The sequence below is a fragment of the Loa loa genome (genome assembly GCF_000183805.2).
Source record: "Loa loa unplaced genomic scaffold supercont3.6, whole genome shotgun sequence".
Classification (NCBI taxonomy): Eukaryota; Metazoa; Nematoda; class Chromadorea; order Rhabditida; family Onchocercidae; genus Loa; species Loa loa.
In genome coordinates this window covers 71,038-97,380 of record NW_018108186.1, presented here as the reverse complement: position 1 = coordinate 97,380, position 26,343 = coordinate 71,038, and the positions used below count along the sequence as shown (strand labels likewise).

General features: G+C 34.4%; 5 protein-coding genes across 5 annotated transcripts in view; 2 read left to right on the top strand and 3 right to left on the bottom strand.

Moving 5' to 3' along the window:
* The window catches only part of LOAG_16502 (hypothetical protein), a gene marked incomplete at both ends in the record, with an annotated part of 2,438 nt that extends 1,990 nt beyond the window's left edge, over nt 1-448 (bottom strand). Inside the window, one exon of the mRNA XM_020449155.1 lies at nt 357-448. Coding sequence (XP_020307341.1) covers nt 357-448 — 92 coding nt within the window. The remainder of the gene's footprint in view (nt 1-356) is intronic.
* A 1,330-nt stretch (nt 449-1,778) lies between these two features.
* Nucleotides 1,779-7,588, top strand: LOAG_01346 (importin alpha-3 subunit). Its single transcript, XM_003136885.2, has 10 exons — nt 1,779-1,981; nt 2,235-2,373; nt 2,560-2,657; nt 3,064-3,236; nt 3,583-3,719; nt 3,857-4,015; nt 4,108-4,287; nt 4,389-4,514; nt 4,594-4,807; nt 5,356-7,588. Exons 1-10 carry the CDS (start codon nt 1,839-1,841, stop codon nt 5,529-5,531), a joined length of 1,545 nt encoding a protein of 514 aa, XP_003136933.1. The 5' UTR covers nt 1,779-1,838; the 3' UTR covers nt 5,532-7,588.
* Nucleotides 7,589-7,899: 311 nt separating this feature from the next.
* On the bottom strand, nt 7,900-10,487 carry LOAG_01345 (phosphomannose isomerase type I; the record flags this gene model as incomplete). Its single annotated transcript, XM_003136884.1, has 7 exons — nt 7,900-8,100; nt 8,334-8,530; nt 8,607-8,768; nt 9,000-9,173; nt 9,349-9,490; nt 9,863-10,042; nt 10,359-10,487. The coding sequence occupies 7 exons, from the start codon at nt 10,485-10,487 to the stop codon at nt 7,900-7,902; spliced, it is 1,185 nt and encodes a 394-aa protein (XP_003136932.1).
* A 5,197-nt stretch (nt 10,488-15,684) lies between these two features.
* Nucleotides 15,685-20,760, top strand: LOAG_01344 (hypothetical protein; the record flags this gene model as incomplete). The annotated part of the gene is made up of 13 exons (XM_003136883.2): nt 15,685-15,798; nt 16,116-16,290; nt 16,436-16,530; nt 16,754-16,970; nt 17,192-17,281; nt 17,475-17,637; nt 17,910-18,013; nt 18,174-18,326; nt 18,476-18,674; nt 18,790-18,934; nt 19,338-19,489; nt 19,901-19,965; nt 20,250-20,760. The coding sequence occupies 13 exons, from the start codon at nt 15,685-15,687 to the stop codon at nt 20,555-20,557; spliced, it is 1,980 nt and encodes a 659-aa protein (XP_003136931.1). The 3' UTR covers nt 20,558-20,760.
* Nucleotides 20,761-21,008: 248 nt separating this feature from the next.
* Nucleotides 21,009-25,691, bottom strand: LOAG_01343 (hypothetical protein; the record flags this gene model as incomplete). The annotated part of the gene is made up of 9 exons (XM_003136882.1): nt 21,009-21,158; nt 21,531-21,757; nt 22,079-22,161; nt 22,687-22,819; nt 23,308-23,492; nt 23,643-23,773; nt 23,881-24,015; nt 24,442-24,577; nt 25,564-25,691. The coding sequence occupies 9 exons, from the start codon at nt 25,689-25,691 to the stop codon at nt 21,009-21,011; spliced, it is 1,308 nt and encodes a 435-aa protein (XP_003136930.1).
* Nucleotides 25,692-26,343: the final 652 nt, after the last annotated feature.

The following is a 26,343-nucleotide window of genomic DNA, read 5'->3' as shown; positions in this document are numbered from 1 at the left end:
CTCTATGTGTAAAATTTTATCAATGATTTTTCTAATTGCTACAAGAAAAGAATGCATAAAAATACAATAACGAACAGAGTAAGAATTTCTTAATACAAAGGTGAAAGGAACCAAAGACAGGCTAACGAAATACAGCTATTTTGTTGCGGGATGCAACAAGATTCAAGTATTTTTTTTTTTTGTGAATATTTACCGAAGTAAAATAATTGAGTCAATAAGTGCGTGGACGTTTACATAAAATGCCTTGTGTGTGAGAATGCGAACTACAGCAAGGGATTATTGACCCACAACAACGGTCAATAGTGGATCCCATAACGTGAAAAGACAAAAGTTATCATCCTGCTAAAAGGACTAACCGACTATAGGCACTGATAGCGTCTTCATAACGATGCTGTTGATAAAAATTATTGCCAGTCTCCTTGAGCTCTTCGGCTACATGTGCACACATCTGAAACCGCCAGAGTGATCAGTACACAAACATCGAATGAACTGCATCCAATAATCCTCGGAAGTATCTCGCCATAATAAAATAATCACTGACTATTTATTTACTTCTTAACATCATTTAACATCGTTAATAATAGTGACTGGCCATATTGGAACACTCACTATGTAATAAGAAGAAATATGACCAAAGAGTGCATAAATATGTAATAGGAAAACATGACCATCCCATTTTTTAGTAATTATAAAGACTCGAATTAACGACTACATACTATGCGAGCTAAACCGGTAGTTTAGTGATTAAGCTGATAAAGGAAACTTATGCTAAACAGGAATTATTCTCGGATAGTGGGAAGGAGTGGATGAATATGTAGTGGTGTTTACTTATCAAGACCAGAAAATCCCAAAATAAAGCTGAGAATATAAGTGTGCTAAATCTAGTCTATCTTTGAGCTGATAACTATCACAATACAGATCCTGAAAGTAATAATAAGCAGTAATCAATATAAACCATCCCGCATTTCATATAATAAATCGTGAAACGGTAGGCATTTCATAGCGCAGCACCTCAAATTAAACATGCGGCCGTGTTCGGCTTGCGCTGGTTGTTCTAGGTCAGGGAGAAGTTGGTTGTTCAGTTGGCGGTGGTGTTTGTTTTAGGACGGTGGTTAGTCCGTGGATATTGTTTGCACGACTGATCTGCATTCCTCACGTGTGGATAACTCTCTTCATATCGAATTAATATACCACCTCTATTTGCGTGGATTATTGACATAAACATTAAGTAGAATTCAGTTACGCAACACAATGATTTGGGCAATATTTTACATACGTTCTAGTAATACTCACTGTAGTAGTACCATGTCTGACCTTTATTGGTTTGTTGTCAATAGTGAGAAAGTCTAATGTAATTATATGGGTCTAAGCGAATATCGAAATGGTTCGTTTTAGAGAATCAGTCTGTGCTTTTATCAGTGGACATAACTGTTGCCAGATAGATTCATGCTGTACGTATTTTTAAGGAAGAGGCTAATTGGAAATGGGATGCTGCTAAATTTCATGACAAATTTGAAAGAGTGGAGTTGATGATAAATAGGAGAAGTGAAATTGTTGTTCGGATTCAGTCTTGAAGCATGGAATACGGCCTTAGAGCTTTCTTTCTGTGACTTCAGGGATGGTTTTGCTTAAATCAAAGTGGAATCTCACATCCGGCAATATTCCAGCAAAGCTATTACAATAGGAAAGTTGGCCGCCTTCGCTTTATGGACGGAACAGTATTTATGTGTCTTGAAACTATCCATTTTATTGTCACGAGTTTCTGTTTCACTTTCAAGAGTTTCAGCTCAGTGACCTCTCAGCTTTAGCACCAAGCTAGAATAACAAATAAAAGGAAGATGACGGAGTCGCGACAAACCCAATACAAAAATATGGGCAAGGACAGTGAAGCTCTGAGGAAGAGTCGTGTGGAAAATATTATTTCAATTCGAAAAGATAAACGTGAAGAAACACTGTCAAAGCGTCGTAACATACCTGTTGAGTAAGTGAATTTATTATTAATATGTTGAGAAGTAAAGTTATTCAAGAGTAAAGCGCAAAACTACTTAGTACTTAAAGTAACAGCAGCTAAGTTTTAGATTATGTGCAGTCTTTTTGACTATGCTGACTACTTTTTGATGAGTGGTAAAAAAGAAATCTGTGGCGTTAGAGTTTTTTCTGCAGCTGTTGGGGAATGTTCATCACCAAGATAAAGCCTATATAAGAGAAGGAAGTTGCATGACCAAGTCTTACAGGTCGTTGGATTCGGATGATGCATCAACGAGTGCAGGGGGTGTAGTTGTTAATGGAACATACAATCGCAGTATTCTGGAAGATATTGTTAAGAGAGCAAGCAGTCAGGATCAGGAGGTGCAGCTCGCAGCTGTGCAACAAGTGGGTATTAAAAAATTTTTGGTCAAGTCTAATTGAAATGATTTCAACAACGAGAGGAAGTGCATTGTATGATAATTGGGAAAACCAAGAATTAGATTGCCAGTGAAGAATCAGCTTAATACACCGGAAAATTTGTTGCAAACAAAGTATTCGTATTATTCAATTGTTGATGTCGATGTATTTCAGGCACGAAAATTGTTGTCATCTGATCGTAATCCACCAATTGATGATTTGATTGCCTCTGGTATTTTGCCGATATTGGTGCAGTGTTTAAGTTCCAACAAGTAGGTTTTAACACTAAGGTAAGAGTATATGAACTTGAAGCATGCTATTCAAGGATGTTGTGTCAAGAAAGACTAGTTTTCCGACCGAAGAAGATGCAAACAATATGGTATCTTCATAGCAGTGATACATGATTTTCTCAGCCCACTGGTGTTAGATTGCGACCGATTGCGGTTTTCAGCTGTATCACTTTTCATCGCGTCTCGAAAGATTTATCTGAGGATGTTGGATTGCTGAGTTTTTTAAAAATGATTTTCTCCGATTCCGCTAGATGCAACTACTTTCCGCTTATTAAACCATGATTATTATATTAAGTGTTCTGCACCTATATATTTGTTCTTAAAGTTGGAAATTATTCTAAATTTTCTATGAACTTATTTCAAAATTTTTACGTTGCATTTTTTGCAGTGTAACACTGCAGTTTGAAGCAGCATGGGCATTAACAAATATTGCATCTGGAACTTCGCAGCAAACGCAGTCTGTTGTTCAGGCTGGCGCTGTGCCCTTGTTCTTGGAACTTCTGTCTTCGGGCAATATGAACGTTTGTGAGCAAGCTGTTTGGGCTCTTGGAAATATTATTGGTTCGTTTTCGAGTACCAGAGTTTGAAACTACTGTTAAATTATTGGGCAAAATTGAATAGTTGGAACGAAATGTGGAAAAAGTTGAACTCATAGTTATCTTGATTGCTTGCTTCATAGTGGATTGTTCTTCAATCTTGCCGAAACAAATGAATATAGACATTTCACTTGATTCGTTCCATGTGCTCTTTTTACTGCATACATTCTTCTTTTTGCCAATAAATTGTAATACGCCTGATGCAAGCTCGCAGTTGAATCTGATGTCATTTCTTTTTCTTTGCTTTTTTTGAAACAGCTCGGTGATCTATGTGGTAGTTTATTTTGGCAAGGAAAAAGTGGAAATTTCAGGTGATGGTCCACATTTTCGCGACTACTGTATTCAGCTTGGAATTGTTGAACCACTGCTGAAATTCATTACACCTGGGATCCCGATTGGATTCCTTCGTAATGTTACTTGGGTTATCGTCAACTTATGTCGTTCCAAGGCTAGTTGTCTGATATTTCAGTTTTTTTCCAATGATTTTTTTCAAAGAATTCTAGTGACAAATGTAATTGCGTGGACCGTTAATTCTGTTATTTGAATCATCACCAATATAAGTCAGCTAAATGATGGCTTTTTCAGGATCCGCCACCATCACCAGAAATTGTTCAAACACTTTTACCTGCGTTAGCTGCCCTGATAAGTCATACGGATCAAAATATATTGGTGGATACCGTATGGGCATTATCATATCTCACGGATGGTGGAAATGAGCAAATCCAAATGGTCATTAATAGCGGTGTAAGTTCTTTAGTTGTCCAAAGTGAAGTTATAAGATTATCTGTCAGAAATATTGTGCACTGTAGTATCATTTAAATTGTTTTGGATTTCAGGTTGTGAGCAATTTGATTCCACTTCTTTCCCATCCTGAAGTAAAGGTCCAAACTGCAGCACTTCGTGCTGTCGGAAACATCGTTACTGGAACGGATGAGCAGACACAACTTGTTTTGGACTGTGGCGTTTTACAGCAAATGCCTGCATTACTTTCGCATCAGAAGGAAAAAATAAACAAGGTTTATGCTTGTTCCTCGATACATATCGTTCGAATTTTCTTCTTGCGATTCGTGTGATATATGTTTTTGATTTCCTTTTTAGTTGACTGTGGTACTTTTAGGAAGCTGTTTGGTTCCTATCCAATATAACCGCTGGAAATCAAGCTCAAGTGCAAGCTGTGATTGATGCTGGCTTAATGCCAATGATTATTCATTTACTGGAAAAGGGGGATTTTCAAACGCAGAAGGTTTTTATTCCAATTACAATAATTTTTCACTTTATTATGTGTGCAATTCTTAAATTTCTGTTAATCATCTCTGATTTAGGAAGCAGCATGGGCAGTTTCGAATGTAACAATCAGTGGACGTGCCGAACAAGTGGAATATATGGTTTCACAGGGTGTTATACCACCGTTTTGTGCCCTACTTTCTATACGTGATTCACAAATTGTGCAGGTTGTTCTGGATGGCCTCAACAATATTCTCAAGATGGCTGGACCTCGCTCGGAAGCAATCTGTACAATGATTGAGGAATGCGGAGGTAACTTTTTATTTTTTTATTTGAGGAAGTAGAATTATCCACTATTATTTGATTCGCATGCATGGTCTCGAATAAAATTTTTATTATATTCTACATTCTTCCTTCGGTGATATATCTTCTTATGGTAGTGATATTAGCCTAATTATTTTTTTGTATTAAACTTCTTGTGTGTCAAGAAGTTATGGGGAAGATGCTGTGTTTGTGCTGATCGATTGAACTGTACTGGAACAAACAATCGTGGAATGGTAGTGCATTTGATGATAGGGTTGGATTATAAGACATAGAATAAATGTTGTTGACGTGCTGCAACATATCGGGAACATCGCGATGGTTATATTGATGCTTTAAAGAATCTAATGGCTAGGAGATATAAGCGACTTTATTTGGTGAACGGCATTACTTTCATGGAACTTTGACATAAATCAAAAAGACACTGTTCTAAGTTTGAATTGTCAGGGAGTTGTTGAAAGGCAAATTGAATGCTACATGAGCTACATATATTGAAGAACAAGAAGAACTAAAAAATTGTATATATGATGTCGTTTTAGGTCTGGATAAAATCGAACATTTGCAAAACCATGAAAGTGAAGAAATCTACAAGCTGGCTTACGAGATCATCGATAATTACTTTTCGGAAACCGACGATGATGGAATAGCGACTGGCGATCATTTCTTTGAATCAACTCAGCAGAATGTTCCATCGGAGGGATTCTCGTTCCAATAACAAGGGTGTCGACATTTGAAGAATTTTTCACTAATCCTTAATCCCCGTCTGTCTACCCATTCCCACCAGGTATTTTGTTTGTCGTCCCGGAGAATTAGTGCAGAAACGGCCGAATTGTAAAACTTATTTTTTTGTTGAATTAACTTCATGCCGTTTTGAATATAAGTGGAGAGACCTTTGTTGTATCTATCAAAATTTTTTTTGTTCCCTAAGTTGATTGTTTGTACCCTTTTCAGTTGCCTAATTTGTTTTAAAAAAAAATGCTTAATGATTGATTGTTCCGTTTGAGTTATTTGTCTGTTATTCAATCAAGAAGCTATAATCTCTATCTTGTATGAGGTAAATTTATTTTCTTTTTATTTCAGATAGTTTTTTTCCCGTTGGTATGTATGTTTCTTGCAATGAATATTTTTTGTCTGTTTTTTGATGATTTTTGTATGTATGTCTTCACATGTAATTCTGCCATCTTTTTGAAATATCCCACACCGAACCACGCTCGCTTATCGTAGTGTTTTTTCGTAGTAAAGTGAAACTAATCTACAAAGGGCAGCGATGATTTTCAGAAAATATTTAAGACATTTTACGTATGAGTGTCACTGTATGAGTCTCTCCTCTATCATGATTCTTGGAGCTGTTCGATCACTTGGGCAATATGCGTTGCGAACATGCATACCAGACTTGAACATTAGCCTTCCAGAAAAGACCCACCGTGCCAGTCAAACTTTCGGTTTTATGCGTGATCAAGTTAACGTTTGCCAGAGCCGTCTGCTTTCTTCAGTCCACTTTTTATGTAAAGAGCTTCCCCATTACTTAAATCACTATTTTTGTTTTGTTTGAAGAACTTTGCAGTGTCAATTTTTTTAAATCCTAAGCATCGCTTTTTAATCATGTTTCAAGACCTCATGTAAGAGGTTCTCTGTTTTATCGATTCTGCCCAAAAAAAAAGGAAGCCTTTTAGGTTTTGATAAAGTTAAAGTATAATTTTTCCTATAAACGGGTATTTTGTTGGGCTTGTTTGTACAGTCGAATCCATCATTTGCTAGTGTGAAATTAAACGACTTGTTTTCTTTCTTTTACGTAGGATATTTTGTGGTTCTTTTCCAACAACTTTGGTGTGATTGCTTCAAACAGCAGTGACCTTAGTTCACTAATTGTTTTTTGCCAGACTGCTCAGTTTTCTTCCGTTAGTTTTGAAGAAATCAGTGACACTGCATTCCGTCTTTTTCCTGACTCTCCAGAAAAAACATTTTGCGAGGGAGGCTTCTCATGGTAATTCAAATTCTATGTTTGACTGTATGATATGAATGCTTGGGTTATGTTTGTATGTATGCTTTAAGTTTGGAATTTAAGTTTCTTCAATTTCTTCCGACTTTGACTGTATCGCACGCTTTGAGCTAGATTATATTTTATTCGTTTTTAAATTGCGAATCTCCAAATCTTTCTGTGGTTCTTCCTCTCATCTTTTGCTTTTAATTTTCCGCCTTCTATTCTTCCCATTCAGAAAAGGTCTCTCCAGCTCCATGTCTGAATCCCTATGTTAAGCCTTGCCCAATTGCCTCTTGTCTCTCTGCGTTCTAACGTTATTAACTTATGTTTAGTCCATCATTTTAAAGAAATACATTTTCCTACACCTCAGTTCGAGAGTTCGCAGGCATGATGTTTTTCCTCGAAGTTGAAATAATCATAGGACGGTTATGAAGTCATAGAGCAATGCACACTCCAGTCGATTTCCTCAATAAATTTTCCTTCCAGGGAAGATTCAGAATGGATTTCTCGGCTATACATGTAAGCTACAACGTACCCGTACGTGAATGGTCTTAAGAATTTTGTTCCTTTACTCTGTTGAAGAAAATGAGACGGTAAGCTGGGTTCTCCTCAGGAGTGGTCTTCTTCAAATGTTTTAAGATTTCTTTTGCTAACCCACAGTATCGCACAAACATTATGTAAATCTTCGACTGTTTATATTTTGTATTTTTACGTTCATCTTTTTTTTGTAATTTTATCCTCATATTAAAGTCGCGTACTATATTCTGTGATAATTGTGAGCAGAAGACTACTTTTATTATTTGTATATAAGACCAAATTCTTAGATGAAAGAGGGGAGAATGGATGCAATATTCCCTAGTCACTTCATATTATTGGATAGTTGCAATCTTGTTCGGTATAGAGCTACAACCGCATATGCAGTAGATGCAGTAAGGATGAACTTCGAAAGGGAAAACGAAAGAAAATTCTTTTTTTCGAAACGAAAGGAAGGATTTCGAAAGGTTTCCTACGTCTGCAGATCTATTTATTTTTCCGAAAAACAAAAGGCTCCATGGCAACTTACAGTTTCAAAAATCAACAGCACTAAAAGTGACGTAGCTCTCTATCTTTTAGGTGTGAAAGCACGATAAGCTAGAAAATCACCGGAGGGTTTAATATTCACACGGCATATATTCGCGGGGACAAAGTATATTTCACCTCGGCTGGCCTTGAAGTTTTCAGCACCGTTATATATTTCAGTTGAGCCTTTAATTACGATGATGATGCTGCTTGCACCAACATCTCGCAATTCACCGGCTTCACCCTGAAAAAAAAAAAATGGAAGTGATCGAGTATTTGCGAGAAGTTGATGGGTTGTTTTAGCAACTCCATCTCTCTGCATATGCCATTTTAGTGTAGCAGAAATGATCAAGGATGTAAATATTACTCGGACTCATCCAACACGAATGCAGGTCTAAACTAAAGGACTGGATCATCAAAATAATATTCCGAGGACTTTGGAATAATCCTGTCTACAGTAAATTTATTAGAAATGACCCTTAATTCATGCACAGCAAATTCTTGAACCGGCGGCGCATACTCTCTTATTCCAGGACCAATATTTTTTGGAGTAAAATATGGTGGCTGAATCATCTCGAATGTCAAATCCGAGCAAAGCGTGTTGACATCCTTGAATTTCGATGTTAGTCCAGCACGAATAGTGTTATCTGAACAAGCCATGCATTCCACACAATCTGTAGAAATTTTTAGATTAAAGATAGCTTCTTTTGATGGCTTTCTGTGGAAATACAACATAAATTCTTCGCTCACCTCCCAGGAGATAAGCATGAGGAGAGTTTGGCCCCATAAAAACAGCGTCTCCTTCTCTCAGCGTAAAATAATTCATCAAAAGTGGTGCGAACACACCTACATCACCGGGATACTCACTGTTCAGTCGGAGAAGCAACTCTTCGAGATCAGAACGACCGTCCTCTATAAAAGAAATCAAACAAATGAAACTGAGCAATATTTTACAATGCATCACATATTTAAACTTAATGAATCCCTTTACCGAGAAATTGTCGCTGTGAGGTGCTACAGAAAAAGACAACCATTATTTCCAGGATTCGGATGTTCGTAAAAGCGAAAACTCTTCATGTCCGATGCTTCCGGTTTGGGATGCCTTTCAAAGCAAAAATTTCTTTGTAGCGATCAAAAGCCAACTGTTCTTTAAGCGTACTGCCAACTGTTGCACTGCTTTAGATATATTTTCTTTTGATGAATGCATATATTCGGAAAATATCTCCTTCAAGGCTTCGCGCTTTTCATAATCATTTCCAGTTTCCAACTTTTCAATAGCACCTTTCGAGGTTACCAAGTTCCACAGTTCGGGAAAAGCTAGAAAGAATGACACATAATTATAAACATATTGCAGGGAGAATGACAATGAATCGCAAAAATAGTTGAATCAAATGCCATAACATACTGTTGGGAACAAAAACTCGTTTTTGGTCAATTTCTACACATTAAAATAACCATCAAACAGCACACAGAAAGTTTCAAGTGCGGAAACCTTTAATATTGTCACAAATTTCGTGAAAGGGACGAAAACCGCTCAAAAGTTGAAAATCCGATAAAGCAATCGCCATCTCCGGTTTATGATTGCTATCAGGATAATGTGCTGGATCATTGTTATGCAATATTTTTGCTTTTTCCTGCAAACAAATAAAAATAACTTCATTGGAATGAGAAACAAAATTCGCTGCTCACAAAAAAGCACAACTACACGCTATATGTACGTGATCTACGTTTGCGCTTCCTTAATTCGATGTTAGTGATCTTTGACTTTGACACACTTTGTCACTTTGAACAAAAACTGTAGTGACCCACCTTCATGATCCCCTAGGTATCTGTTGATTTCAGTAGAAAAAAGGTTTTCAAATTCTAAAACGTATACCATATTGTAGCAGAAAATTATATTGCTCTTCGTAAAAAGCTGGTTAACATTGTTAGTAAAATAGAGAAGAGAAAGCTTTCAACCTTACATATACTAAATCTTCAAAAAATATCAAAATAAATAAACAAGCCTTATCCGGATGGCTCTGTATTGACAGTGCTTTATTCACCGAAAGCACTTTGAACAAAAACTGTAGTGATCCACCTTCATGATCCCCTAGGTAAAACTTTGACTTTGCAATTTTTTCTGACAAAAGTTTCCCGTCCGATACAAGCTTTGATGGCCCATTTGGATGCACGCCCATCCATAACTGAAAGAAATTTAGTAAAAATGTTATTGTGATCGGAAAAATGAATTTGTATTTAAAATGTTCATGGAATTTGCTAGTTAAAGTCCTAAATTTGATACATTTATCTAACTATGCTTCCGTTGGAAAGCGTGAACAAGTTTGAGATGATGAAATTAAAGCTGCAATTAGTCAGAATGAAAGTGATGCTTGCAGCAGAATTTTCATTGATATCTTGAAACGCGAAGTTTACTTGTCACCAACTTAATGATGGAAGATTAATTAATAAAGCTGAACAAGCAGTTAAGCAGTAGATCAGATGGATAAAACTAAGATAAACCTCAGCATATGGTTTCGTTTCATCAATAACGAACTGTTTGTCGGCGGCATGCATTAAAGTGGCCACTTCACTTTGGCTCCCTTGACGTCCCCAATCGTACATTTGTACAGCACATATTAACTTCTCCATCTCATCGCTTTAAAGACATCAACAGTGGTTCTTAAGTTATTGACGAAATAAGTGATTTGTAAGTAAAAATAATTTCATTTTCAATGAAATGAATAAATAAAATGAATGAAATGAAAACTTAATTTTCATTTTATTTCCAATTTCACTTTATTATATATTTTCGACAATTTACTTTATATTCAGAAAAGCTAATGCTATAAAGTTTCAACAGAAGTCAATGCCAGTGCAGAATGACTAATTAGAATTTCTATCAAATTTGGTAGATGTTTTCAAGATCAAAAGCTACTCCATGAAAAGCGATCTGTCAATCCTAAGCCATTTTCGTAATCTAAAATAGTCCCTTTTTAATGATATCTGTTTATTGGAGACTACGACTTATGGAATATCACACCACTAAGAAGTTTGATACCACATTATCCGATAATCGTGATAAGACTAAAACTGAACCGCTGATTAATAATACACGTACCACTGTAGATAAATAAGGATAGAAAGGATTTTTATGATTCTTTAATTGGAAGAAATTTTGTAGTTCATCATATAATCTTCTTGTGTGTCTAATTATAAACGTGAAGTAAATAAGCCAAATTAGGAGCAAATATGAGAAACAGTTGATCAATAATTCACTGCAAAAATGATGAGCGTCCCAAATGTATACAACTCATCTCTAATGCTTTTGAAAACCGTCGAGTGGGACATTCAAGAATACCGGAAAGGAAATGCTATCACTTTGATAGTAATCTCTCGGAAATTTATTCACTCCACTTATGTCTTCTGTCAATTCTTATAGGTGAAATTGATCATGTGGAAATATCAACGAAAGTTTTTTGATGAATGACAAAGTTAGATTGACTTAACTAATTTAATTACCATCTCACTGTAATACGAAATGCGTTGCGAGAAAGTGTACTCAGAAAAAAGAATATGTACGATCTTTGAGTAAAGACACAACATTCAGAAAGCTAATTAAAAAACTCGAAACGACTATGACAGGTACGATTAATTGCACCCCCTTCCATCACTTTCGTAAGAGTGTCCTCACTTCATGCTTGCACTACCTTTAGCCAAGTATATTCAGCCCACGATAAACGATAACGAGAAATGTTTTCTCAGGTGTAAAGCTGCTAAATGATAAAGTCTCAGGGACTCACGTGAGCGCCATTTCAAAAAAAAAAAAGGCCTGTCTGATGCATGGAAGTGATGAGAGACAATGATGGATCGACAAATGGATGACGATGATTACTTCGATATATCAGATTAGCGATAAGCCTAAATTATATTAGAACACATTCAGTAACTACCATTACTCACTACCCATAATCATTAAGATATCTCAGTAACTCCATATAGGAGAAATATCTGATTTGGTGGTCTCATTTTCATGGGATTCTGCTGATATTTTTCTGATATCGTGGAGTTTATCTTATATTTATGGAATTTGTTTCAGTGCAAATATAAGTTGACATGTATTGATGATCGTTTCAGTACTTATTTGAACGGTGACCTCTTTATTACATTGTTATCGAATACAAATTTTATTCTTTCCTACTACTTCCTTTTCTCGATTTATTACTCATTTTACTGGCTTTCTAGCTGGTACTTATTGCATTTTAATTTTTGAATCAATTACAAAATAAGTATTCCTTTGTTAAAAATATTGAATAGGCATTTTATTCATGTTATCACTGATTGTCATAATTTTAAATGATTGGCAAATCATCTACTGTCATAATAATATATTTATCCAATTTTAAAAGTACCTATTTTTTTTACCGATAAACAAATTTGACGGCTTTTACTCTTTAAAGATTTTCAATTTAGTAACCATTCTGCAATTCAATTCAAAATTTATTATTTTTCAAAAACTTGAAATATTTGCTGTGAAAATTTGTAAATCTGGAAGAAATGTTGCACTGCTCAAAAATCGTTTTCCTCTTCTGCCAGTTTCCAAATTTTTGTAAATTTCAAAATATAAGCATTTCAACTGCAACGAATAAAAAGCAGTATAGCAAACGACTTTTAAAATATTTAAATTATTCTGAAAATACCACATTTCTAAAAGGAAATTAGTGTTTTTTTACCTTTCCTCATTATCTTAGATTTTTGGTCAATTAACGATAACGCTATCAATTCTTCGTTTTCTTATCTTTTTGGTGATTAGTTTGAAATTAGCCTCTTATAATGCTTTTATCTATTGCAATAATTCTAATAAAAATTTGAAAGAAACGATCACATTGAATATCAAGGGACAAGAAGTACTATATTTCAAATTGCAATGCATCTATCTATAATATCGGTCTCTAGCCGGTGGCCGCGAGAATTAAAATATGGTCCGTCGGGGCGCCGGAGCGTGAATAAAAACAGGTGGAGGCTATTTTCTTTTTTGTTTTTCTTAAAGCTATATTTCGATTTGTTTGTCGGCGATTGATGTTTATTCGGCTATAATATTGTACTATAAGTACCGAATTCCCGTTGTCAAAATTTATTCTCAAATTAACAGAATTTATTATTTTTGAACCTTATAGTCCCTCCCTTCTTGATACAAATAAAAAAACCAGTGGTCAAGAAATGGTTGGGAATCACTAGAGTATAACAATAATTCTCAATCCTCTAACAACTTTGATGCATTTTTCAACTCAAGACTCATGTAATCAGCATTTACTACTCAGATTAAAAAAGATGTCACTAAATTTGTCTGAAAAAAATTATATGCTGTATTGCAGAATTTTGTATGATTTTTAACCTTTTAAATGTGACTAAGTGACTGGTTTGACCTTTTGCACTTTTGTTCACGAATTCGCGGCCTCATTCATATAAACAGAATCATTAATTTGTCGGACGAGCTTAGATGATGCTATTTCACTATAAGAATTCATTTCAATACGGTTTCTTTGATTTGATCGCTTTTTTCATTGCCATAAAAGGGAAGATCTGGCGAGAAATTTCAATCTTTTCCAGATTTCTCATTTTAAATGAAACTTTTTAAATACACACAGTAGCGGCGACTAAATTTCCTGCACCTTCTACAATTGGATCATTCTAAAGAATACACAGAAATTTTTTGAGTCAAATGTTTCACCTTTCAGAAATTTGGATTGTGTGAATAAATTTTAACCATTTCCTTATCTCGGAATTTCCACCATTAGAGTGTTTGTGTTACATTCTACATTTATTTCAGGCCAAAGCAAGGAATCAAATGATGAAAAGTCTTAAATCCTTTCTACATGGCAAAAGTCAGAATTATGGGATTAGGTATTGTCAGTCACAATTTAACCTGCAGAGAATGCAAAAAATTAATTTAAATATTTATAAGATGCGACAAAGATTAGTTAAATCTCTTTAAAAACTTGGAGAAAAATCTTTTAGAAAGCTCTTAATAGCTTTGTTCTTATTGCTTCTATAAGAGCTAAATCACCAACTGGCGTTCGATGACATGCACATTCAGGATCAGTAATTTGCAACTACAAATAATTAATTCCATTGCAAATATTAACTTGAATGACACTGTCTTTGGTTGTGGTCATTTTAAATTTCAATGAGAACACCGACGACAAAATTTATTCCCATAACTTCTGTAATTCCGAAAATTCATAGACAAAACATTTCACTTTATACTTTTTAGGATACAAAAAGTTTCGGCTAAAGTATCGAAATGGTTTACAGACACAAATGTTTCTTAGAACTGCTGGCAAGTTTTCGCTTAAATTATAGAGTCAACGGTGATTTGCATTTTTGCGTGCTGTATCAATTAATTTTTGAAGTGAGAATTTACTTATTTGAATTATTTAAATGCAACAATAGCAAAACTTAAGTTCTATTAACAGTAAAGAGTAATATTTAGGCAAAGAAGACGGAAAATTTCGATTGGACGGATTGGGACGATCATGGCAGGTTGCAGGTCTATCTTTTCAAATTGATTACTTCGGTACCTGAGAATTTTGATACAAATATGGTCATTTATTTAAGGAATGATAGGTAACGTAAATGATTCGATCTCTTTTTGAAATGTAAATTTCCCCTCATCAGTAGTTTCAATTTATGACCGTGTGTAGGGAAAAAGCTTCCGGATCCCTCCACTCGTGTTAAGACTATTTTTTTGTCTTTCCTTTCACGCTAGTTAAAACCTGAAATGAAATCATCAAGCATTTCAGTACAACAAGCACTACCCTATTGTTCCTTTTTTCTCATCTGGGTTATTGAACCTGACATGACATCCTTGTCAGTCCTATATGTTTCTTAACTTTCTACACTTTGTCGTTTTTATGCTTTCACACGAACTAATAAAGTTTATATACTAATTAAAAAGAGTTAAAAGCCACTTCTGTACCTCATATCAAACTTCAACTCGAGACGTATTACTGTTTTATATGATGACGTTTCATCAGTTTTACTCTTCAGCTTAAGTTTTTTACAACGATAGGTGATTATCCCGTGCAAGTTAACTCTGATCATTACAGGTTGTCTTTCCCATCATTTATTGCTTTTATCGAACTATGAGTGTCTTGAATTGTGTACATGCATGCTTGTCTACCCATTACTAAAATAGCAATCATTGGAGTACAGCTGATATCAACAGGTGTTATAGAAACTGGTTTGTTCTCTTTCCATTCATTTCCCTTCAATGTTTGAATCACGCATTTATGACTCATCAGTTGTTGTCTTTCCGCGCATTTTTTGCATCCATTTGTCGCATTTCTAAGTTGACTCACCATAAAACTGTATCAGATGGAGAATGAATGAGTCAACAACGATATCCGATACCCTATACAATACCCCATGCAAGTTATTAGAGGAATGTAAGATGTATTTCGGGAGATGACAACTAAGACTCTAGTCAAGTTACTCGTCGATCCATGCTGTCTCTATCTGATGATGTAGTGTATCAGTCACATCAGTCAGTAAAATTTGCTGAGTTCGCAATTATTCCATTTCATATACTTCAGTTCAGTTTTTGATGTCTCCTCTTATCAGTTAATCGATCATTCTATCTAGTCTTATCAGTAACTTTATCTATCTATCCATCCATTCATTCACTTTTCTTTCCATATCCATATGAAATTCCTCTTTTCATTCCTTTCATTGCTGAGGAGAATGAGAATAAAACCTTAGTTCCAATCCTTTTTATTATTGCTTCTAAGGTTGCTCCTCCGATCGCTGCTAATCCACTAATTTAATCTTCCCAAAAAGGTTTCCAAAAATGCAGAGTGAAGCACCAATACTGTTGCCACGAAAACGACAGTCATCGCGGATGAAAATGGCACCTTCTGTGAAATGTTTCCTGGTTACAATGCTGTTTGTGATCGCTATTCAGGTATCTATTCCTTTACATCCGGAACAACCGGAATGATCATTCGTACCGTTCGTTCAGCAACGTTACAATTTTAATTTCGCCGTTCTCCAAATGTGCTTATTTTTGAGGTTATTTTATAACTATACTGTGCACTGGTAATGCTTTTGCAGTACTGCATTGTGAACAATACTGTACTACACTTTACTGCACTTTGCAGTACTGTGCCACACTGTAATGTACAGTACCGTACTTTATAGTTGTGCTGTGAACTGGCGATGTTTTTGCAGAAATTGTCAGAAATTGGTTTATATCAGAAATTCTAAGAGAAAGTTCTACAGGGTACCTATCTTGCATACGTGGTTGGCATACTAACAAATCTGGAACGACGATTTGGCATATCGAGTAAAAAATCCGGTGCTCTGTTATCATTTTATGATGTCGGCCATACTATATCTGTGATGCTAATTGGTTTTCTGGCCAGTGACAAACATTTACCCAGGATTACAGCCATAGGTAACAACATTTCAGGATGCTAATTCTCTACTAACTTTTATATTTCTTTATAACTTTGGACTTTTTGTCTTATAATGCGTTAAGAAAATGAATGGCGTGAAAATTGCTTTGGTTTGCAAAACAGTTACTTATGGCCATATCGCAGGAGTGTTACTTAGCGCAGTTTCGATGTTTATACTGGCTTTACCGATGGTATTATTTGAAGCGAAATCATCCACTGAAGCATCGCTATCATATGAAGTCAGTTCCCACTTTATTTTCCCCTTGAAGTTCTTATTTTGGAGTTTTTTATGATATGAGAATGTTCATTTATTTGATTTCCTCACTGTTTTGTATTTGCCCAAACCCATCCTCTGGAATCACAGATCTTTAATGACACAATAACACGGCCTGGAAGTAAGCTTTGGCTTCCTCCAGAGGAACATTTTTACTAATTTTCTTAAAAATTTCGTTCGTTTTACAGCACGATTACATTCTCAGAAATATTTGCGATCCATCACGAGTTACTGTTGACTTAGACCACAACTGTGAATTTCAAGAGGATGAGCATTTTTTGGCGTTTTGTATTTTGATCATTGGCCAAATCCTAGCTGGCATTGCCGCTGCGCCATTCAATACAGTGGCTTATGTTTACGTGGACAATAATTTGGCAGATAAAACAAAATCACCATTTTACTTGAGTATTTTTTCAACAGTTTTTTACCTGCAAATAATGCCCATCATTCCTTCATGGCGAATAATATAACATAAAACTCCGAACTTTATTTACTTCCACTTTTGTTTTGAACAAAAGGAGGCTGTTCGTTACCATCCAAGAATTTCAAAAAAAAAATATTTTTTTTTAAAAACGAGAGTGATTATCTTGCAACGATCAAACACACCTAGAACGTTACTATTGCAGGTTTGTTATCCAGCATGTATGCCTTTGCGCCAGCTTTTGGATTCGCATTAAGTGCATTTGTGACAAGGTTAAATACGACAATGGTTGATGGTACTGCTTCTGATACTTTAAAAATGATCGTCTGATTCAGTAAAATTTATACATTCCACGAGTGGGTTCTTCGATAACGATTAATTCGGGGTTTTATCAAATGTTACAAAAAGAGTCGAGAAAGGTAGTGTTTTTTAAAGATAATCAGTGATTTGGCTGAGGTAGTTTTCATTTAAATGAGTTTTTCTTACAGTACCTTCAAGTGCGACAATCAATAGCGATGAATGGATTGGAGCTTGGTGGCTTGGTTTCATCATTTTTGGTTTGCTTTATTTGACCGGTGCCATACCATTACTTTGCTTCCCCAAAAAGCTGTTGCAATATGATTCAAATTCGTTTGAAATGCAGCAACTAAGGTCGAGTTGCTTCACTATCTTCTAACATCAACAAAAAAAAAAAATGCTAATAATATTATTTAATTATAATTTTTTGATTATTTTATTTGATTATAATATCAAAAACTCAAGTATACCAGGAGTAATATCTTATTAACATGCTGACTGCTCTAGGCACTACTTTATTTAGATAAACCCTAGTTATTACCCAAAAATTTGAGAGAGAGAAATTTTTCTACTTATTGCATATGACATAGGTTCACTTATCTGACTTGTTCTTATTTTGGTTGTAGGAAAGGATGTCAGCATGATCATGATGATCATCAGATCATTGTTTCCGAAAACGACGAACGACCGGAAGAAATATTTTGTGAACAACTAAAAGCAACTGTCAGCGGTATTATTAATTTTTTCCACACAAAAAATATTCGCTCATATTATTTTTAATTACTTCATAATTGAAGTTTTGAAGTATTTTTAGATATTTCAAGACTACTCGAAAACTATTTGGCAATGTTTTTTGAAACATCAGAAAAAGTAGTGATAAAAATTCTTAGAATTTCCGAGATTGATAAAGAATCCGGTGTTCACATCAATGATAATTGGATGGATGTTTGGTTCATACCTTACTAGTGGTTATAGCACTTATTTGCCGAAATATATCGAAACACAGTTTGGTCGAAGCGCATCAGCTGCTGATACTTATGCTGGTAAATTATTGCTAGTATGAAATACTTTTTACCTGAGACAAAAGAAACAAGCTGGAACCAGCTTGAATGTAGGCTGTAAGAGTGATCAGTGTGGCATAATGCAGTTGGAAAATTTATATTTGTCAGTTTTGAAATTGTAGCTTTTGTAGGTATAGTATCAATTGGCAGTATAGCGGTTAGCACAGCACTGGGTGGTTATTTGCTGACGAATTTCAATCCATCACCTCGAAAAGCGCTGCTTTTTTTGATTGCCACTTGGTCCATTATTGTAATCACTTACTTGATCGGTGCTATAGTTGGCTGCGACGAACCACAAGTGAAACAACTCCTTATTGGTGCTATCAATGAGTTAGTCACATTTCATCGTTAATTCCGTTTCCTTTTAAGCTGAAGCGTTTCGAGCATTTTTCTACGCTCACAATGTTTCATTACCTTTTGAGCATTCTTTTAAAATTGTTTCTAGAGAGAAATTCAACGGTAACTTAGAATGTAGTTTTGAATGCCAATGCAGTCAAGTAGATCTATTTAATCCAGTAAATTATCACACAACAAATTATTTCTCACCATGTCATGCAGGATGTCGCGACTATAACTCTCATTTGCAAAAGGTATGTTTAAATTTTGTATTTTATAGAATTCGCATATCCCTCCCTTGTACACATTTACAAATAAATTCATAATTTTTAATCCCTATATTTAACTCCTGTCATTAGTGGATTTGAAATTATCTAATAAATCCTATTTCACATTGCTTATGGAAAGGAAAGTGATAGCAGGAGAGAAGGTTACAAACTCTAATTAGGATTCTATCTAATAGTCTAAATGATCTTCAGAAGAAGTCTATAGATTTCTTCTGTGTTCACCTATTCTTCTGCCAACATTCCACTTCACAACTGCTTTTTTCAATGTTAAAATGATATTACTTATTTAAAAATTTTCTTCCTATCTTATTTTGAAATAACCTATTTAATATAAATGGCAAATTTCTGAATATATTATTAGTTATTCCAGTGGGACTTGTGCTTATGTGCTGACAATGGTCCAGTTGAAACCGGTTTATTTGTGGATGAATGTAATGCTGTATTCATTTACGTTGCTATCACGTTTACAGGCTTATTTTTTGGCAATTTATTTTTCATGACAACGATGATGGTTGTATTAAGGTTTATTTTTTGTGAAATTTTATTTGGAATAATAGCAGTAGGCAATTAATACATTCTGGTTTACTATTTAAAACGAATTAAATTTTTGATATTGTCCTAATGGCTGTGTCCACCAACTTCTAACAAAAGTTCGGAATGCAAAAATCTGCTTCACATCCAGCATGCTATCAAGTATATTCCAAATGTGCAGCCAAAATTTTCACAGTAAGGGCTTGACATTGACAACAACTCACAAAAAAAGTCTGTAATTGCAGTTTAAAAGGAGCTTAGAATTTATTGCAAATTTATTTTCTTTCGAAATTTGAAATTCGTTGCAGTGAGCGGCGAGTTGTCCAATTCCAAAGCTATTCTTTAAAAAATTCTAAAATTTTTTTTACTTATCTGCCTGATAAAATTACTTTATCTTTGCAGATCTGTGTATGATGACGAGAAGGTTCTGGCACTTAGCTTTGCATCCTGCATCACAAATATCATGGGTAATTGCGAATTGTTTTTTCTTGTTTACTCACTCACATTGAGAGTACATTGAACTTTTCTTTGTAATCAGTGTTCGATGGATTTGTTAGTCTATTTTTAAATTTTCTTTAATTTGAGGTTTAAACACATATATTTTGAATATCATGGCAACGAAAATGGTTTGAGCATATATTTTGAATATCATGGCAATGAAAATGGTTTGAGTGCGCATCCAAATATCAAAAAAGAATATAAGTGACATTAGAATTTTTGAATAATTTCCACATGTTTTTTTTTTTTGCAGGCTTTATTCCGGGTCCGATAATCTTTGGTTGGATTATTGATGAAGATTGTCTTCTGTGGCACAGCAACTGTCCCCATGATCGTGGTAACTGTGTCATCTATGACAATAAAGCATTTCGACAAAGTTTTCATTTGACGAGTGCTGGCTTCCAGTTCCTAGCCGTCATTTCAGTTATAATTTGTTATGTGTTTAGTTGTAGATTTACATTTCCAGAAGAGGAAAGGGAAGAAGAAGTATATCATGAATATGTTGAAAAGCAAATTGATGGTTCCACCTCACGATCACATGTTACACAGACTGTTTTATAGGTACTTGAAATATTTGAAAAGTTTTGCAATGTAATTGGAATCTGGAAAAATTGGATGGATTGCGAAGTTTCTCTGTATTACTAATCATAATTAAAATCATTTAAATTCACTGGTCCGAAAAATTTTGTAATGATCTCTCCTTTATTTTTAGCATGCTTTTCCTTCTATGCATTGTTGTGCTGTTGAATTTTTTCCAATAAAAATGCACATTATTATTACAGATTTGGCAGCTTGGATTCTTTCTGAAGAAAGTATCCTCAACGTAAATTTTATACCAGAAATTAAAGAGATATTTGAGATCTTGCCGTATATTTCAAAGACTGCTTAAATTAATTACTCAATTTAGATTTATCAAAAACAATGTAGTAACTATTTTACTTATACTATTTCAAAAATATTTTCAGAAAAAGTGCATGAACGAGTAAACAGTCTGAAGCAATTGATAAAATAACTAAAGTAGTAAATTGGAAACGGCATTAAGGACAACAAGAGCATTCAAGAAATCGTAACTAGAATGATCAAATTCCATAACGGTGCTCAAAATACCCATGACACAATACGGTGTCCAAAATATCATATTTAGTGTAAGCATCAGAAAAGCCTGAAACAACAATTCTAGAATGTTATAACTGAATTGCAACAATTCTGGAATGATATAGTAGGAAAAATAAGAATCAGGAGGAGATGGTGGGAGATTTTAGAAGTTATATAAAAATTAGTATTTGCACGATTACGAATAAAAAGTTTAAAATTGAAAAACTGGAACTTGTAATTCCAAATAGATTGAATTTTATGAACTCTAGAGAGAGCGGCCATATTCGGCATGAAAACAGACTTGAATGGCTGATCCAAAGGGTTGGTTTGACGGATGTATCACTCCAAATTAGAAGAAAAAGTTTGTTGGTAGGTAGGAAAAAGAGAAATCTGTCCCTATGTCACAAAAACTTTAGAAATATAGAGTTTGGAATCGAACTTTTCGTCGAGTTTTCCGCCGTGCCAAAGCAACCGTATTTTTCCACGCAACTGAAGATCGTCGCTGTTTTGCTTCTTCTATTGCCAGAGTTTCATTACATCGTCGATTAAAAAGCTTTAATGTAGGCATGGACAAAGGGTGATTCCGTTTCCGGTTAGATTTACCACTTATATCAATAGTACTGGCATCATTGGTTCCAGTGTTTGCATCCCAATGTCGCAATAAATCTAAAATTTGAGCTGTTGATAACGAAACTACACTTATCATAGTAGTAGCTGCTTTCATTATCACTACAACATTTCATATTAAAGTGAGTAAAGGAAGATAATTACCCGACCAACGTTTAACTTTTTATTTAGTATGAAACCCATAGAGTGTGTTATGAAAGTCCCAAACTGAAACATTTGGTAGAATATGGAAACACTGAAGTATCATTGCCCATTTCACGATGAATTATTGAAAATGTTACAAGAAATGAGACATATTTTAAAGAAAAAATTGAAATGCGAACTTAAAGAAACGACAAAAATGTTGGCGAATCAAATTACCTCCTGTGCTAGGATTATCACCAATGGAGAATTTGCAAGTAAAATTCCTCGACATATGTTTTGTTCGTTGAAACCAGCAATGCCTGAAACTTGGGCAACATTGATTTTTTTGAATTTTCTTTGACACAAAGATGTGTAATTCTTTGATATTCCATCTCCGACATTATTGGAAATCCATTATGAGGAATCTCCTCGAATATCGAACTGAATATTCCGTCAATCTAGAACCCTCATATGAATTTGCGGATGAACATGTTTCGCTGGATTTGCTAGCTTGGTCTAATCTGTTTAACTTGGAAAGAAAACAAATTAAATATGTTCTTGCTCAACTTTCCCTATCTAAAGAAATATACCCTTCTATTGGACCAGTACTTAGCCAAGCCCTGTTTGTTACTAATAGGCACTTAACTAAACAAACTGCGCATTGTTAATATTATCCAATAATTTCGTTTCCACTTCACCAAAAGAACAGTGATTTATGTAACTGGATTTATTTAACATTTCCGCACATTCTGAGATATCTTCTGCAGTAAACTCAAGTTGCTTCACTCCACACTGCTTCTGAAAGGGAAAAGATGCTTGATGAGAAAAGATTTGTTGGGTTTTACCGTTCTTGTCGAGTCTTCTTATCGTTCCCATCTCTGTGGAATTGCTTCATCAGAATTAGCATTATAGCATAACACAGTAATTCAACTGAGTACGGTAATATATAAATGGAGAACAAATGAAGTGCATTATAGGCTGAAAAACTGAGAAAGCATCAAGTTTCACAAAAATATTTCGCATAATTTTTGCTATGCGAAAGTTTCATATCTTTCCAGGAACTGTCCAACTGAGTATTGTAATGGACACATAAAACTTCGATTTCGAAGTTTAATCGAGCCTTTGTAACTCTGAAATATCACTTCCGTATCATTTCGCATTTTGGAAAAGTTGCCATATTTATTGCTAGCATTGAAGCATGTCGGATACAGTGAGAAAGATTTAATCAAGTTTGATAATATTGCAGCAGCTTTGACATTTCATGGTCCCAGACATCGAATTTTGGTAGCCCGATAGGTTTCGCTAAATTTTATTGTTGAGGCATGATAAAATAATCAGGAAGAGTCGAGCAACAATGCACATCTTTATCAGCTGAGACCAACCGGAACAACCGACAACAGTTTAACCTATGGATAAAATAAAAAGAATAACGCAAATGTCCAGAAACAAAGTCCTGTGGCACTTACCATGCTCAAAAACTTTTAGCGTATCGCTATTCACTAGTGATATATCACCAACATTACTCATATGATCAAATCCTTTTGCGAAAGTTATGTTGATATCAGTAGTGATCCAATCCATTGGTGTTTGTTTTAGATGATGTTTTTGTGCTACTTCCTGTTGCAAATATTCACGAAACCTCATCACTGTCCTGAAACAATCCTGAAATAATTTGAAATCGCAAAGAATTAATCATCTCAAAAAATACTCGCAAAACAGTTAATTTAGTACCGTTATTACTTATGTTCCGGACAAATTTTGTGGAAAAAATTTTGAAACAGAGAGAATATAAAAGACAAACCAAACAGAAACACACTGTGGTTTACCATCTGGTAAGACATATACATGAAAGACGAAAAACTGAGGTAGAGCGCAAGCGATAGCCAGTATCCATGCTAGCGTTATCATTTGATTCGTTGCAAAATGTGATTTCTGGAAACAATTTTCATCAATTCCTGAATATCTTGAAAGTATCACAGTAGGATTTATGTAGCAAATAGAAAAGATGTATATTTTTCTAAAAAGAAACAAAGGCAGACTTGATGGATTTGACGTAAATGCGTTGTGATATACAAACGATCTGCAGCAATAAGCACTTGCATATTAGCTGTTAGATGAAGTGAAAATGTATTGATGAATTTTGTCGCACGACATAGAAAATCACCGCCATACCACTGAAAATATCAGTGATTCAGATAATTTAGGAAATGAATGGCTCGCTGAGGTGATGCAAACAGATTGAATGTATTCGAGAATGTGACAGTTACAAGGAAGTGCAGAAAGTTCTTCAGCTTTCTTATTACACACTGACTCTCTCCTAATGTTTTTATATTTTTTTTGGCCAAAATAAGTCAAAAAAACATTTTTTTTGTTCTTCCGAATTTTTATTGTCAATAAAACTGAAGGATCTGCCGGAAGAGTGTTTGCTTAACTTATAAATACAACATTTCAAATGTTCCTCCTCCCATTCTAAAACTTTGAATATTATGAAGTGCAAAATAGAACCCAATTGTGTCTCAAACTATGCTATTCTTTGTTAGGCCTAATCAATTATGTTTTTTGTTGGTTTTGAGGATGAAAAGAAAAAGAGCGCAACTTACATTATAAGTAGTAATCCAAATGATTTGTGTTGGAGCATAGACATAAAGCACAATGAGATCTGCTACTGTCAGGCTTATTTTAAATCTTACCAATCTTGCTGCCAAAACAATATGTCTTCTGCAGTTGGAATTAAACCTGAAATCACACTTTTTTGAAATTTTCATTTAAGGACCAAACACCAGGTATTCTCCGAATTAATTAACCGAGTTTGTTTTCAAACATTTCATTCCAAGCTTTTTTACCAAAAATCGAACTTAATATCATTGCTTTTTAGAAAGTAATTCTCATTCCCAAATTTTGCAGAGTTAAAATACTTCAACTATTAGTCTTTTCTAAGAACTCCACACTATAAGTGTGGCTTGAAAATACTTTGTGATTTTAATGATTAGTTAATTTGGTACTATATTTGTCCTAATTAAAGCTTAATTATGTCATACAAATTTCAGCATGGGGACAAAAAATACAACAACAATGAGAAGTATATATGTATGAAAAAGTTCGGAATTATGCGAATTTTTTGCGAAATGATTTTCAAATTTTTCCGAAAAATTGAGCAACCGCGCAATCCTATCTGTTTGTCAACAACAGGAACCAGTAATAAATAATTTCAAAACAGTAAGAAAGAGAAAAGATTGTGGCCGGAATGAATTCATAATTTCGAACTTCTCCCTGTAAGCATCCTCTTTAATAGAATTAAATTAAATATTTGACCTGAACCTATTAGAACGGCGTCAAAAAGGTGAGTGGACAGTCTCAAAGCAAATATTTTCAAAAAGCTTCAGTCATATTTAGAAAGCGATGTAGCCGGTAAACATTTGATTAAGCTTAGTTTCGAATTATGCCTAGAAAATGCGATTTATAATATGGGCCATCTAATCGTCCTTGTGATTTGACTACTTCAAATTGAAAAAATAAAATTTTCGCTGCTAATTCCAAGAACAAAGATAGCTAATAATGATTCACTAGCTGTGTTGAGAGTATTTTCGTGTGTTCTTGCTAATCATACAAGAAGTGCTAATTTTTGTTTATGAAATCAATCAGATTAATATCTCATCTACTAATTGTGGGCGGTGTAGTACTACAGTACAATCATCTGATTTGATTTTGATAACAAAATATACCTGCGTGATGTGTAACAGCATGCGACAATGCCCAATAACATAGCAAGAGCATAGATGGTGCTTTCGATAATGTAGCTTATTTGAGCAGCAGTAAATTGGTCATTTTCGGAGATGCTTTTATCAGCCATTGCTTCATTTAACAAGACAACTGACCATTACTCTAAAAATACTTTTCCAAATGTAATTTAAGAAGGAACCGAAAAGTTAATTATCGATAAAAAAATGTTCCATCAAAAATATGCTTTTATCACGAACTGATAAGAATGAAAGCAAAAGTATTAATCTAAAAGAAATATCCGGATAAATGGAAAAGATGATGGGATATGTGAAATCATCCGTTTAAAAGATATTAAGAAAAGGATGAAAATTAAACTGTCCCATTTCTTATTTTCCTCAATTGCATTAATTTTTGCTTAATGCGCACTTTTTTTCAGTTTTCAAGTCTAAATTTCGGACATTTCAATCGGATTATTTAATATTCCTTTATTTAAATGTCCAATAAATAGCTCTTTTCCTTAACTTTTGAATTAGGGGAAAGAAAAAAATAGGGCTATTTATTAGATGTTAAAATAAGCTAAATTCAGTCTATAACTGCAAATGGCAAAACATTACTGCCTAAATAATTTGAATAAAAAGCAAAGATTTAATCTTAAAAGTTTGGATCTCAAGAAAAATAATAAATTAAATTTCCCAATAAAATCAATTATAAAGGTTTAAGAAAATAAAAGGAATTTTCAAAGCTGATGAGTACTTCATTTATGATAGTCAGTATCGTAATTT

Coding starts and splice junctions, on each gene's coding strand:
- LOAG_01346 (XM_003136885.2), top strand. CDS start 1,839: ATGACGGAGTCGCGACAAACCCAATACAAAAATATGGGCAAGGACAGT. Junction 4,016..4,107: donor AAATGGTCATTAATAGCGGT/GTAAGTTCTTTA, acceptor TTTGGATTTCAG/GTTGTGAGCAATTTGATTCC. Junction 4,288..4,388: donor AGAAGGAAAAAATAAACAAG/GTTTATGCTTGT, acceptor TGGTACTTTTAG/GAAGCTGTTTGGTTCCTATC.